The sequence below is a fragment of the Lolium perenne genome, chromosome 5 (assembly GCF_019359855.2).
Source record: "Lolium perenne isolate Kyuss_39 chromosome 5, Kyuss_2.0, whole genome shotgun sequence".
Classification (NCBI taxonomy): Eukaryota; Viridiplantae; Streptophyta; class Magnoliopsida; order Poales; family Poaceae; genus Lolium; species Lolium perenne.
Window position 1 is genome coordinate 110,587,003 of NC_067248.2, and position 13,047 is coordinate 110,600,049.

At 44.9% G+C, this 13,047-nt stretch overlaps 2 protein-coding genes across 2 annotated transcripts; one reads left to right on the forward strand and one right to left on the reverse strand.

The window, feature by feature from the left end:
- Nucleotides 1-478: 478 nt before the first annotated feature.
- Nucleotides 479-4,672, forward strand: LOC127299634 (3'(2'),5'-bisphosphate nucleotidase). Its single transcript, XM_051329629.2, has 8 exons — nt 479-773; nt 2,253-2,328; nt 2,622-2,695; nt 2,781-2,983; nt 3,632-3,842; nt 3,950-4,048; nt 4,122-4,275; nt 4,361-4,672. The coding sequence occupies exons 1-8, from the start codon at nt 489-491 to the stop codon at nt 4,531-4,533; spliced, it is 1,275 nt and encodes a 424-aa protein (XP_051185589.1). The 5' UTR covers nt 479-488; the 3' UTR covers nt 4,534-4,672.
- Nucleotides 4,673-4,975: 303 nt separating this feature from the next.
- Nucleotides 4,976-8,484, reverse strand: LOC127299633 (2-oxoisovalerate dehydrogenase subunit alpha 2, mitochondrial-like). Its single transcript, XM_051329628.2, has 9 exons — nt 8,041-8,484; nt 6,894-7,031; nt 6,613-6,795; nt 6,365-6,522; nt 6,183-6,282; nt 6,000-6,111; nt 5,775-5,914; nt 5,521-5,706; nt 4,976-5,435 (listed from the first exon to the last, which is right to left on the reverse strand). The coding sequence occupies exons 1-9, from the start codon at nt 8,278-8,280 to the stop codon at nt 5,268-5,270; spliced, it is 1,425 nt and encodes a 474-aa protein (XP_051185588.1). The 5' UTR covers nt 8,281-8,484; the 3' UTR covers nt 4,976-5,267.
- Between the last annotated feature and the right edge of the window lie 4,563 nt (nt 8,485-13,047).

Sequence of the window (13,047 nt, forward strand, 5' to 3'; positions counted from 1 at the left end):
CGCGTCCATGAGATATCTTCATGTCCAGCTCCTTGTCCAGCTTCACGTCCATCTTCACGTCCAGCTGCTCCTCTCCTCCTCGTGCGATGCTTGTCTCCTCTTCACACCTGATGATACATAAGTAATAGGACTTAGGTAGTATAAAGTTCTCATCAATCAAGGTATCGTTTAGGAACAAGTTCACCTGTTGTTTAAGTAGTTTCGCACGAGCTCGTGTCATTGGTCCAATCCTGACTTCATTGGACTTGAGCTTCACAGCAGGTTCATCTTCTGTTGGTAATGACGGAGGTAGTAGTGAGGTAGGATGTCCTCATCAAAGGGAGTAGTAACCTACATTACTAAGAACAGATTATCTGTATGATTTTTTATTAAAATAATACTATACCTGCAAAATTAGGGCCAATAGATCACACTTCCGCCTTCATGTTATTCATCTCTTCCCCCCAAAAAGAAGTTATTCAGCTCACCCGGGCTCGCCTCAGCAGAATATGGCTGCGCGCGTGGGCCTTCCGCAGCAGGCGCTCCTCGCCTCCGCTCTTGCTCGAAGCCCATCTCCTTCTCCTGCTCGCCTCCCTTATCCTCCTCTCCTCCGCCTCCCCACCTACTGCCGATTCTTCTCCGCCTCCGCCGACGCCGGGCTCCAAAACCTCCGCCGTCGCCTCCCCTTTGCTGCCCGCGCCATGTCGCAGCGATCGGAGGCCGCTGGCAGCCCGTACGCTGCCGAGCTCGCCGCCGCCAAGAAGGCCGTCTCCCTCGCCGCCCGCCTCTGCCAGGTACTCGTCCTAGGATCTCTTCTTTCAATCTTGTGCGGCCTGCGGCGGATGGCTGGCGCGTTCTTAGTCGAGTGCCTGACTGCTGGACCGTTCCTCCGTTTATTTTCCCACAAGCCTCGAGTTCCATTGGTACTAGTAACGGAAGGGTAATGTAGTGGGGCGGCCTGGGGAAGTGTTGACCAACGCCCGAGTATAATCCATTGTTTTACTACATCAATTCAGCCCCGTCTTCAGGATTTGGGGGCCCCGGTACGACTTACAAAATAGGGTCTTGTTTTTTTTTTGTTCAAACTGAATAACTAGTCAAACAAAATCATACGTTTACTTTATTATTATATATACATTCAGAGTGTGCTATTCAGTACAATCTGTTCTATTACGTACAAAGTTTGAAAATGTGTCAAAGTATTTGTTCTAAAAGAGGATATAGCACTTAAGTAATAAAGGAATCTCATGCTTTACCAAAAAGTATCATCTGTCCGGTATTTTTTGAAATAATTTTTTTAATCATATCTTTACAATTAATCGTTTCCAAGATATCATTGTCAAGTGTTATTGTTGCCAATCCGCTCCTTCTTACAGATACAACATTAGCAAGAATGGTTAACAAAATTCTACAAGCAACATTAGCGAAATGATAAATGGGACGTTCTCCAAAAATTTCAGAATATCAAGAGGGCCCGTAGACTTCTCAAGTAAATCCGAGATAAAGATTAACTCCCTCCAAAATTCTTCTCCGTCAATATTCCTATGGTTTTCATGCTTAAGTGCAACCTCAAATTTGGCACAAGCATCCTTCAAACTCTTATCAACAACTGAACAAAACAACAATTAGATCAGCGGTCGACGCAGGGCGAGTGGACAGCTAAACATTAAACATCGATTCGATATTTCTGGCTGATCTGGAATATCGCCGCGTCGCTCTCGCTCTCACATGCAGTCGAGAAAAGAAACATACGATCGGCAATGGCAACCACACTACGTAATGTAAGCTGGAACTCATTGGGATCGGCATCGTGGCCTACTGGGCTATAGGAGCAAAGCAAGTAGGGCCGCTGCAGCTGGGCCAGCAGGCGACTACCTACTAGGCAGAATTTTTTTTGGGGGCCTCAGGATTTTGGGGGCCCTGTTTGGTTGATCATTTCGATCATGTCCATCGACGGGCCTGCATCAATTTACAATGTCGCGGAGTTCATATCCGGCACTCTTCATCTGAGATTTTGTGAGCAAAGAATGTGAGTGTTATAATGTGTATGGAAGTATATCAACTGCACAATCATATTTGGTGTCTGCAAATTTGGAATGCAAGTTTATATAGGATAGTGTGGGTAGTTGTAGTTATGGTAATCAGCTTAGCACTCTGCACTCGTCCCAAACTAGTAACCTTTCAGCTGGATGAATTCATGGCTTTGTGGCTGTTTGGATGCTTCATGCTGCAGCTACAACTTACTGCTTTTGTCTTCTGTCTTTCTTCTTCAGACGGTGCAACAGGAAATTGAGCAATCAGATGTTCAGTCGAAAGCGGATAAAAGTCCCGTAACAGTAGCTGACTATGGTACATGATGATCCCGCAACTGTTTACCTCCAAGAGTCTGCATTTTCTGTTCTGATGCTGATCTATCGGTGCTTATACCTAAACCAGAATTTAAACTTTGTTGAGTAGCCTTTTTGTGTTCTTTGGTTTTATCTTATCTGTGGATGTTATGGTCTTCATCTAGCATGGCTTAGGGATGTGAAGAACAGTCAAGAAAAATTGATCCTCAGAAGTTCTTGCAGTCTTACTAATATGTGAAACTTATTGTTTCTCTGAACTCCCCGTTTGCTTGACTTTGCTTTTTATGCATGCAGGGTCTCAAATATTGGTAAGTCTCGTGTTGAATATGGAAGTAACTACTGGTTCCTTTTCTATGGTGGCTGAGGAGGTAACTAAATTACGTTTCTGTTTACTTATTTCTACTTACAACACGTAACTCTTTCGTAACTAATTGGATGCATGTACTTAAGTAGGACTCCGAAGATTTGAGAAAAGATGGCGCTGAAGAAATTTTGGAACGCATTACCGATCTTGTAAATGAAACTCTCGCAGAGGATGCTTCTTTCAACATTTTGTTATCTCAGGAAGGTATCCTTGCTGCAATTGATAGCGGGAAGTCTGAGGGAGGTCCATCTGGGCGTCATTGGGTTCTAGATCCAATCGATGGAACTAAAGGGTGAGTTATCATAACTTACACTTGCAGGTTCGATTGCTCCACATTCTGCTAATGTGATAAAATGTTAGTTCCGTTGTACCATGCACTACACCATTTGGTGCACCTTCTCTACAAATGTCTTCTCGCTCACCAAAACTAGTGTTGCTTCTTTGCTATGCTTCTTTCTAGCTATTGATTGTACAAGGTAGCATACATGACTGCTTTTTTCTTTCAGAAGAATATTGTACCTGGCATATGGCTCTAATTTTTTAATGCTAGAATGAATTCATGTTTAGTGATGTATAAGTTAATATTTATCTCTGTTATTTATACATACTACGCTGCACTTAAGACAAACATGAACATATTCAGGTACCTGTAACTAGATGTAGCAACATGCCCCTACACAATGTGAACGAAACTATGTGTGGTTCTCTTTTTGAAGAAGCCATGTGATTATGAAGTGGTTCTATCAATAGCTACCTAGCAAAATTGAATACCTTCTTTTCCTGTTTTGTACTGTAATTATTCGTTATAATCCAGTCAATCATAAACTGTACATACCATTTGTCTGAAATGGATTGATAAACATAAATGCAAAACCCAATCTTTGCCTATCGTGCTAATAATGCACTTCCTGATCTAGATTTTCATTTTGACTTGATTCAGTTTCTTAAGAGGAGGCCAATATGCAATTGCACTGGCATTGCTTGATGAGGGCAAAGTTGTTTTGGGTGTGCTGGGATGTCCAAATCTTCCTTTGTCATCAATAAATAACTTGAACGGTAGCTCATCAGGAGATCAAGTCGGTGCTCTCTTCTCAGCCACAATTGGTTGTGGTGCAGAAGTACAGTCCTTAGATGGTTCTCCACCACAAAAGGTTATTACCTTTTAGGTCTTTTCTTTGATATTATTCATCTAACCCTATTTCTACCAATGTGAGACTAGAGTTTTAATTTGTTCTACACTTGGTTATGTTCATTACAGATTAGTGTTTGCTCCACCGATAATCCAGTCAATGCCTCATTCTTTGAATCCTATGAAGGAGCACACACCATGCATGATTTAACTGGCTCCATCGCGGAGGTTTGATCTGAACTATTAGTTGCTTAGTCTATATCCGTGAGAATATATTCTAAGTGTATTGGAGTTCTTGCAGAAACTAGGTGTCCAAGCTCCCCCAGTTAGAATCGACAGCCAAGCAAAATATGGTGCTCTTGCCCGTGGTGATGGAGCCATTTACTTGCGCTTTCCATACAAGGGTTACAGGGAGAAGATATGGGACCACGCCGCTGGTGCAATCGTTGTCACAGGTATAAATTTCTGTTTCTTTCCAAACATACAAATCCAATCAAAAGATCAATATTCACTTGTAATTCTCTTTCTGATGTTCTCCAGAAGCTGGAGGTTTAGTAACAGATGCTTCAGGAAACGATCTGGATTTCTCGAAAGGGAGATTCCTTGATCTTGACACAGGCATCATCGCAACGAACAAGCAGCTGATGCCGTCACTCCTGAAGGCTGTCCAAGAGGCTATCAAGGAGAAAGACCAGGTGCCTTCCCCATTGTAGAAGTTGGATTGGTCCCAAATGGTAATTGTAGTGCTACTCCCCCACTCATCCAGTTGGGTATGTGTACACAACCTTTGTTTGAGCAAACACAATCCATTGTTACATCTACAGAGAATAAATAGAGGATTTTGCTCCATCAGTTCCAGTGTGCAGTTCTAGATATACCTGCGTGATGATTTTAGCTATGCCAATTATAGTAATATCTGGAATCATTCCACTATTTCCACACTGGTGAGTACAGTTAACCTTGTCCAGCACACACGGGTCTTGGTTGACAGTATGAAAAACTTTGGCGATGCAAGACCTGGGGTACACCAGGGTGTTATCTTACAGTATCCATCCCTCGGGCCGGGTGGAGATCTGGGCAATGCTGCTCCTGGGTAGCACGAGACAGGCCGACATCGCACAAGTGGTGAGGGCAAGTGGTGAGGGCTCAGGAAAGAAATGTGCTCTTCCTGGAAGGACAGCTACCAGCATGGGATTTGCCTTTCACAGGGAGTGGCACTAGATACATTTGCTTGTCAATCGTCGCAGCTAAAATGTGGTTCAGAGCGTTGAAAGTATTAAAAGTTGAATCATGCCACATATACAATTGTTACATTTCGAATCGACTCACTGCGTTAGAGCAGCCAGATGTGTCTTTTTATTGTGGTCATAATTACTATTAATGCTATGTACCTAAATCATCATTCACCATACTTACAACAACATTGGAGACATGTGGTCAATTAGGACTATACAGGGACATCAGTTGGGTAGTCTGAAGGGTGTTTCTTGATGGTATCCAGCAGCGACCGCTGCTGCTCGCGGAGGTTGGAAGGAACTTGATCATAAACGTCGGTGAATAGCTCCGCAAGCCCGTGCTTAGGGATCCTCTCAGCCACCTGAATGGCTTGAAGAATCTGTACAGAAATGAGTGACAGATTCAGAAGGTCTTCTCTGAAAATGCTGTTACACAGATTCACCTTTCTGCAACAGCAACATTACCTCTTGTCTCACACTGTTCCTCAGTTCAGTCTCTTCAGCATCACACCACCAGCTGTTCCCCTGAACCCATTTTCTGTACCTGGAGACGGGATCCCTAGCTGTTCGCCAATGTTCGATCTCGTCAGCCAGCCTATACTTTGTTGAATCGTCGGATGTCGAGTGATGCCCGACTCGGTAAGTCATCGCCTGAAAGCTTTCAACTCAGTACTCTAAGCAAACACATATATTCTAAAATTTCTTGAACTGTCCTGCACCTCGATCAAAATAGGCCTTCCTTCAGTTATAGCCATTTCCCGAGCAGCATGAACTGCACTGTACACAGCAAGAGTGTCGTTGCCATCTACCCGGATACTGCGGATTCCGTAAGCCTGACCACGGGTAACAATTCCGTCACCTGCATGATCAGTTGGATTTAACACAATTCAGCACCAATAGTTTGTAGAAAAAGTCATGATTGAGCACAGAGGCACACTTCGTACTTCTGAATTGTTCGGTAGTTGGGGTGCTGATTGCCCAGCCATTGTTCCGGCAGAAGAAGATCACTGGAGCTTCCGTGACAGCAGCAAAGTTGAGAGCAGCGTGGAAGTCTCCCTGTACGTTTTCATCTGTCAGAAAGGCCTTGCTACAAGTTTTAAGTAAGTGATCAATGATTGTTCATCTACCTCGCTCGTGCCACCATCGCCGAAATACGTGATGGCACATGCATCCTTCTTGTCCATCTTCAGAGAGTAGGCGGCTCCAACAGCTTGGGGGAGCTGCGTGCTGATCAATTTGCCAAGAATGATAAATCTCTCCCTCACTTGTATAATTTTTTGTGATGCTGGAGGAAGTATTTCACACTTACGCGATAGGTGATGAGACCGTGAAATAATTCAGACGGTTTGATCCGTAATGTATTGGCATCTGCCTCCCTTTACCGTAATCCATCTTATTCCCAAACAACTGGTTTGCAAATTCTTGCAGCGTGAAACCACGCCATAGAAGAACACCAGGCTCCCTGTACTTCATTTGGCTCCACGATTTCCAGCCAAGAAAAGCACAGTAAGTAACATTGTTGTTACGCATCGCAGCTTTGGGTCAACTGAAATTTACCTGAGGTAGCACAATGTCGTCAGCACTAAGCGCGGCAGCAGAAGCTATGTTTATTGCTTCTTCACCATTAGAAGTTAAATAGAATGAGATTCTTCCCTGCCTCTGAGCTTCGTAGAAGATTGTATCCATAATCTGGAGGGTGACCATGTTACTGTACATCTTGAGAGCCAACTCCTTACTGACCTGACAACAGTAAGAGACATGATTCAGAACAAATTTATTATTTGCCATCATGTTTGGACCAACATTCCCCAGTCAGGGAACAATAAACAGTATTACACCTCTTGGAATCTACTGCTGTATATAATCCCGCCATCGTCGTCAAGAACACGGTAACACTTGATCCTTTCCCTTTGTGACTCTGGCACAAAATTCATTTCACCAACAAAGGAAAGCCTCCCTCCAGGGAAATCTACTACCTGCGACGGTAACAGTCAAAATTATCAAGTTCATAGTGCAAGGAAAAAATTGGATCAATCACAATGCTGGCCAAAAAAGAGCACGTAAAGACTGTTTGAACTCGAAAGCACAACTGGATTGGTCTTATTGATCTTTATTTTTGGATAAAGGGAGTAAATTAGTATTAGTTTAATTAACCGTGGCGGTACTGGACCATTTTACCCGTTGACAACTATTGGCCATCTTGACAATGGCAATATTTTACCATGAGAGACTCCTAATCATTAGTCTCATCAGTTGACACCGACTAACATCACATGAATTAAGTATAAAATTATCAGTAGTACAGACACGTTTTTTTTGCAGGGTACATCGATTGTATTAATCAAATACTCCGAGTAACGTTAGTAAAGACACGTTTCTAAAGCCGTGTGAGCTTACTAAACCTGGATTAAAGTTCGACTAGTCCATTGACTCAATGCCACGTCCATCCTTATCTGCTTACTTTACTATTTGTTGTCAATTCTATCCATGCACAATTCTCATGTGCTGCGATTCTTTCCACAGTTTTTTCAGCGCTAATTAAGATCGTGGAAGAATTGTACCAGGGAGAAAAACACAATTGCAGCAATAGAAATTCTCAAAGGAAGCACTTAGCTAGTGACGAATTAATACACCAAACAGTCAGGAATCCATAAACAACGTTGTGCCATGTTCTTACAAAATTGGGGAAGTGATCTAGGAGCATGTCTTCTTTTCTTAGGTCCAAAATTTAGATGCATTATATCTAATTTTGGAATCACGATGTCTACACTAAAGCTTGTTTAATCAGGGAGGAAGATGACATGATCCAGGTCCTAGGCGCATGATCTGAATATTCGTTGTGTTACTATTTTATCCCGACAATTCTATAGAACACATATGTCAATTAGCAGCCGCCCTACTCATGGCTATGCATATACAGTTAAGCCTACTGCTATGCATAAACAGTACTCTGGCAGTATTGTGAAGCGTGCACAGAACAGATACCTGCTGAAGCTCGCCGGCGGAGAATTCATTATCCGAGTCCTCGGCGGTAGCGGTAGCGGCAGCGGTGTCTCCGGCGAAGCGCCGGACGGAGCAGAACCCCCTGTGGTACCCCGCTGTCGGTCCAAGAACCGGCACGGTCGAGGAGCTCGGGAACCACGGACCGGGACCGCGGCGGCGCAGCTCGCCGGCGATCCTCCTGGCGGCACGGCGCGCCAGCTCCGAAGACAGCCACGCAGCCATGTACGTACGTGCGTGCGTGCACTTATATAGGATGTGAGCTTCCTACGCGCGCGCTCAAGGCCGGTCAGCTGCAAGACAAGTCTACGCGATCAATGGTGGTTGCTGGACTTTATAGGTGGCGGTGCTGGAGCTGGATAGAGACGAGGAAAAGGAAGAGAAGAGGCCAAGAGGGAGGGAGCGTGAGCTGGAAAGATAAGTGTGGGTGTGTGCAGCGAGCAGCGAGAGGAGTCTGGAGGTAGGAGAAGACGGGCACGGCTCGCGCACGGATGTCCGGAGAGTGACGACTGCCAAACGCGGGTCCCGCTCGTCCGTGACCGCGGTGGCAGGAGCATGGAGTGATATGGGGCTAGGCTGTGAGGCATGGGGGTTGCACGTGGAAGCCGTCGCCCGGTGCCGGGGTGGGTAAGGAGATGAGGACTGAGTGATGAGACCGTGAGGTGACATGCATTCATGCGCTTCCATCCATGGACCGTCCTACTAGGATGCAGAGGATGGACAGGGAAGCTAGGGAAAAGGACAGCAAAATCACTTGTCATGAAAAATGGTTACTGGGTTTAGACGGAGCATTGTGCTGGCTTGTTAATATCACGAAGCACGTTCTCGATCCACGAGGCTAGCGAAGAATGTTATGAATACCGAGATCCGAGGATTAGCAAGGATGGTTCCAATTTAGGTGGCGATGAGGAATGGGCTTGGTGATTCATGGATTGGAGCAGTGACATGCAAGTGGGGCGACGGGTCGGATGAAAATCAAAGGTCCAACCTTAATTGGTTATGTCTAGCAATATTCTTGTTAAAAACATTATTTTGAGAGTGAGTACTTTTTAAAGGTGAAAACTCTAGAACTATGATCGACGATGATGGCATTTGTGCGTTGATTTCTTCTTAGAAGCGTCGCTTATGGAGAGATTGAACTTCTGGTGCTGTTTTGGTGGAGTTAATACCGTTGTTTTAAAGATGCATTACTCTAGCGGGACTTATCTTTTTCGTAGTTCTTCTTTCCTTTTTAGCTATGTGTTGTTCGATAAGCTAAGTGCAATTGATCTATTTGTGATATTAATATATACTCTTTATCAGAAAACAAAAAATGGCGTGCCAGGCAGAGTGACTACCTAACCAGAACATTCAGATTTCGGATGGTTCAGTTGGATTGACACCTGGATTGACACCCCATCTGTCTAATGCTCGCCATTCGAGATTGATATATTCACAGAAGCAGAGAAAGATACCGTCTATTTATGTAGGCTCCGCTTTATTCTTCGTTTAGGATCTCCTAGCAAAACACAAATCTTCATCTATAATCTATTTTTTTATAAGAAATATTTTTATTATTGGAAAGGTTTATGTTTTCCACTTGGCCTCTGCATAGTTAGGATGAACACAACCGTTTCGGTCCACGCGATACAACAAAGTAAAAAAAATCGTCTCTTTACGAGTGATCCTGCGATATCCTAATGTGAAGGAGGGTCAATTCGTAGATTACACTGTCATCCATGTTGGACAAAAATATTCCTCGCCGCATTCTCCAATCATGTAAACATCTCTATAAATAAGTTGTGATACTCCATACACCGTAGATATGACCATAAATGGGACGTAGCTGTGCACCGTTAGATGACCTGTATAAGCGAAATATTTTTACCATTAAACAGCTTGTCATTTCTACATAGCCATAGCGACGAAATAATGGCAATCGCTCCCACCATAATAAGTAGCTTAAACCTAGGATCCACACCATTCAGCAAATTGCCGAAAATATTCGCAACGCTTCATGGTGGGTATAAGGTAGAATCTATTTGGATGGTTGATCATATAGATCTAGCAAATTTGCAGTGGAAAAATAAGTGCTTTTATAGTCTCGTCATGGTAACAGAAGACACACATTTAACTTCCGTGCCAATTGCGTTTTACAAGGTTATCTCTAGTAAGAATTACACCTCGGCGAAGATACCATGCAAAACTTTTAGTTTTTAGGCGAGATCTTCACCTTCCAAATTTGCTTATTATCAACAACTGGCACCTCTGGTTGTATTAAAGTTTTGTACATATAATCGGCCGATAATTTTCCACTCTCATTTAGATTCAACCAAATTAATCAGATTCGTGAGTCAATTGGACTAGCGTCAGATGTTGTACCAAAGCCTTCCAAAATGCTAGCCTAGGACCAAATAGATATCTTCTAAACAATATATATGGTAGTGAAGTTTCAAACACCTTAGCGAGTGTATCATTTTGTGTCGCACAATATTATACAATGCCGAATATTATTCTTGGAACGTGTCATTAAGGCTGGACACGAGCCAGCTCGGGCTGGGCTCGGTCCGAGCCTGAGTTTAGCTCGCTCTAAAGTGGATCGGCTCGGGCTGGCTCGTTTGTCTCACGAGCCGGAAAAAGAGGCTCGGCTCGAGCTCGCCTCTAGCTCGGTCCAGCTCGAGTTGGCTCGCGAGCCAAGCATCAGGAACAGCGACAGAGAATAGCTAGTCAGTACAGAGAGCTGTTTTGCAATTTCTGAAACTTTTAGACATCAAATTAAGCGATGAGGTTGATGGCATGGACGAGGAAGATTTGTCACGTCCGGCTGCGCGGCCGACACGGCGATGTGGGCAGCGAGCCGGCGATGCGCTGCTCGTTTTCTTCACCGCCGGTGCCGGATCTTCATACAGAGAGGAGAGGGGTTTCTCCATCTTTGAGTCCATGACGTCGTGGACGGCAGGGCACGGCCACGGCGAGATTCCGCGGCAGAGAGGCCGCGCTGGACGGTGGGGCGCGAGGCAGATGGCTAGCCGGCGGGGGTGACATCAGAGGCGGCGGCGCGTGGGGCTTCGTGCATTGCGTGGGAGAACGAAGAGATAAAATCAAGGAAAAAAATAGCGCGCTATAACAAAATAGCGTGGGTCTAAAAATACGCTATTAGCATACTATAGCGTGCTATTAACCGAATAGCGCGCTATAACGTCAAAATAGCGTAGCATCGGTTCTTCAGATATGCTATAGCGTGCTATTAGTGTTGGAATAGCGCGCTATTTTTTTCCATGGATAAAATACTGAGCATGCTAGCGTGACTGACCTACCGCCTCGCTCCCTCTCTTCATGGGCCAGAAATCAGCCCACTCTCTACTTTGACCTTCTCTGAGTTGTAAAAAACAAAAAATACGACGAGCTTTTGGGCTGGCCAGAGCCGAGTCTAGGAAAACGGGCTCGGCTCGGTCTGCCTCTTCCACGGGTCGAGCTCAACTCAGGCCGAGCCACGAAAAGCTCGGGGCGAGCCAAAAACTCGGCCCGTTTGTCCAGCCTTACGTGTCATTATCTAGCCATGTATCCTCACATAACCTATTTTCCCATCCCAGATGTCGGCAATCCCTATTCGCCGCTTATAGCGGGAGCGATTCGCTCCCGCTCAAGCGACGGACGGGGTGGGCCGGCCCATTAGCACTAGTACGTACGGGCTTTCCTTTTGTTTTCCGATTTTTCGGGGGTTCTCAGGTTTTTTCGTTTTTTTTGTTTCTTTTTGGTTTTTGCTGTGTTGGTTTTGCTGATTTCGAATTTTGTTCAGATTTGTTTTCTGTTCTGATTTAAAAAATGTGCATATTATAGATTTGTTCAAATTCGAATTTTGTTTAAATTTGAACGAATTTGAAATTTGTTCAAATTTGAAATGTGTTCAAATTTTAAATTTGTTCAAATTTTAAATTTGTTCAAATTTTAAATTTGAACAAATTTCAAATTTGTTCACATATGAAATTTGTTTCAAATTTGAATTTAATTCGATTTATAATATTTTTTTTGGATTTTAACATTTTCGAATTTGAACATTTTTCGAATTTGAACATTTTTCGAATTTAAACATTTTTTGTTTTGAACATTTTTAATCAGAACATTTTTCAAGTTTAAACAATTTTCACATTTGAACTTTTTCGATTTAATTATTACATAAAAAATTCTTGTTTCAACATTTCTAAGGTCTACTAGACGAAAGAATAAAAGAACGAAGAGAAGCTTTACGTGGTTAAGAGCATCCCCAGCCGTTGGGGCTCCCCAGGCCGAAATCCGGCGCTATTTAGCGCCGGATGGATGTATTTTTTGGCCTGGGGAGGCCCATTTTCCCAGTGGCGAGCCCATGGTCGACTTCACCCACCGCGTGCATAGCGACGGTGTCGCCGGGAAGGGCAACCGTCGGAGTTCCCTCGTCGCTTTGAACCGCCGTAATGGTCCGCGAAGTGGTCTGGAGAGCCTAAACGCCTCGTCGGGAACGGTCGAAGTCGCCTCGAAATTACAACCGCCGTAATGGAGCATGAACTCCGAGGAAGAGCAACCGCCGCTCTCTTCGTCCAGAGAACTACATATACGGTTTCGAACGGCCGGCGCCATTCATCTATTCTCTCGTCCACCATCTTCTGTCAACCATGAGCGACTGGTCGTGGCCATCGGACACCGACAGCGAGGGGAAGCCGCCAGGATGGCGGTATTGGTGGGATCGCGTTGCATCGTCCAGCAGCGATGTTTCCCCCCCCCCCCCCCCCCGCCGTCCAGCGAAGAAGAATGGGACGACGACGAGGAGGAGGACGAGGAGGAGGCCGTGGAGCAGGCCGTGGAGCCGGCCGTGGAGCCGGCCGTGGAGCAGCCCGAGGAAGCGGCAGGAGCGAGGCGAGGAGCCGGCCGAGGAAGAAGCCGAGGAGCAGGCTGAGGAGGAGGAGGACGCAGAGGCGAAGGCGCCTTCCTCCGACGAGGAGGTGACGAGCCGGAAGCGCCGCCGCCACGACGATGAGG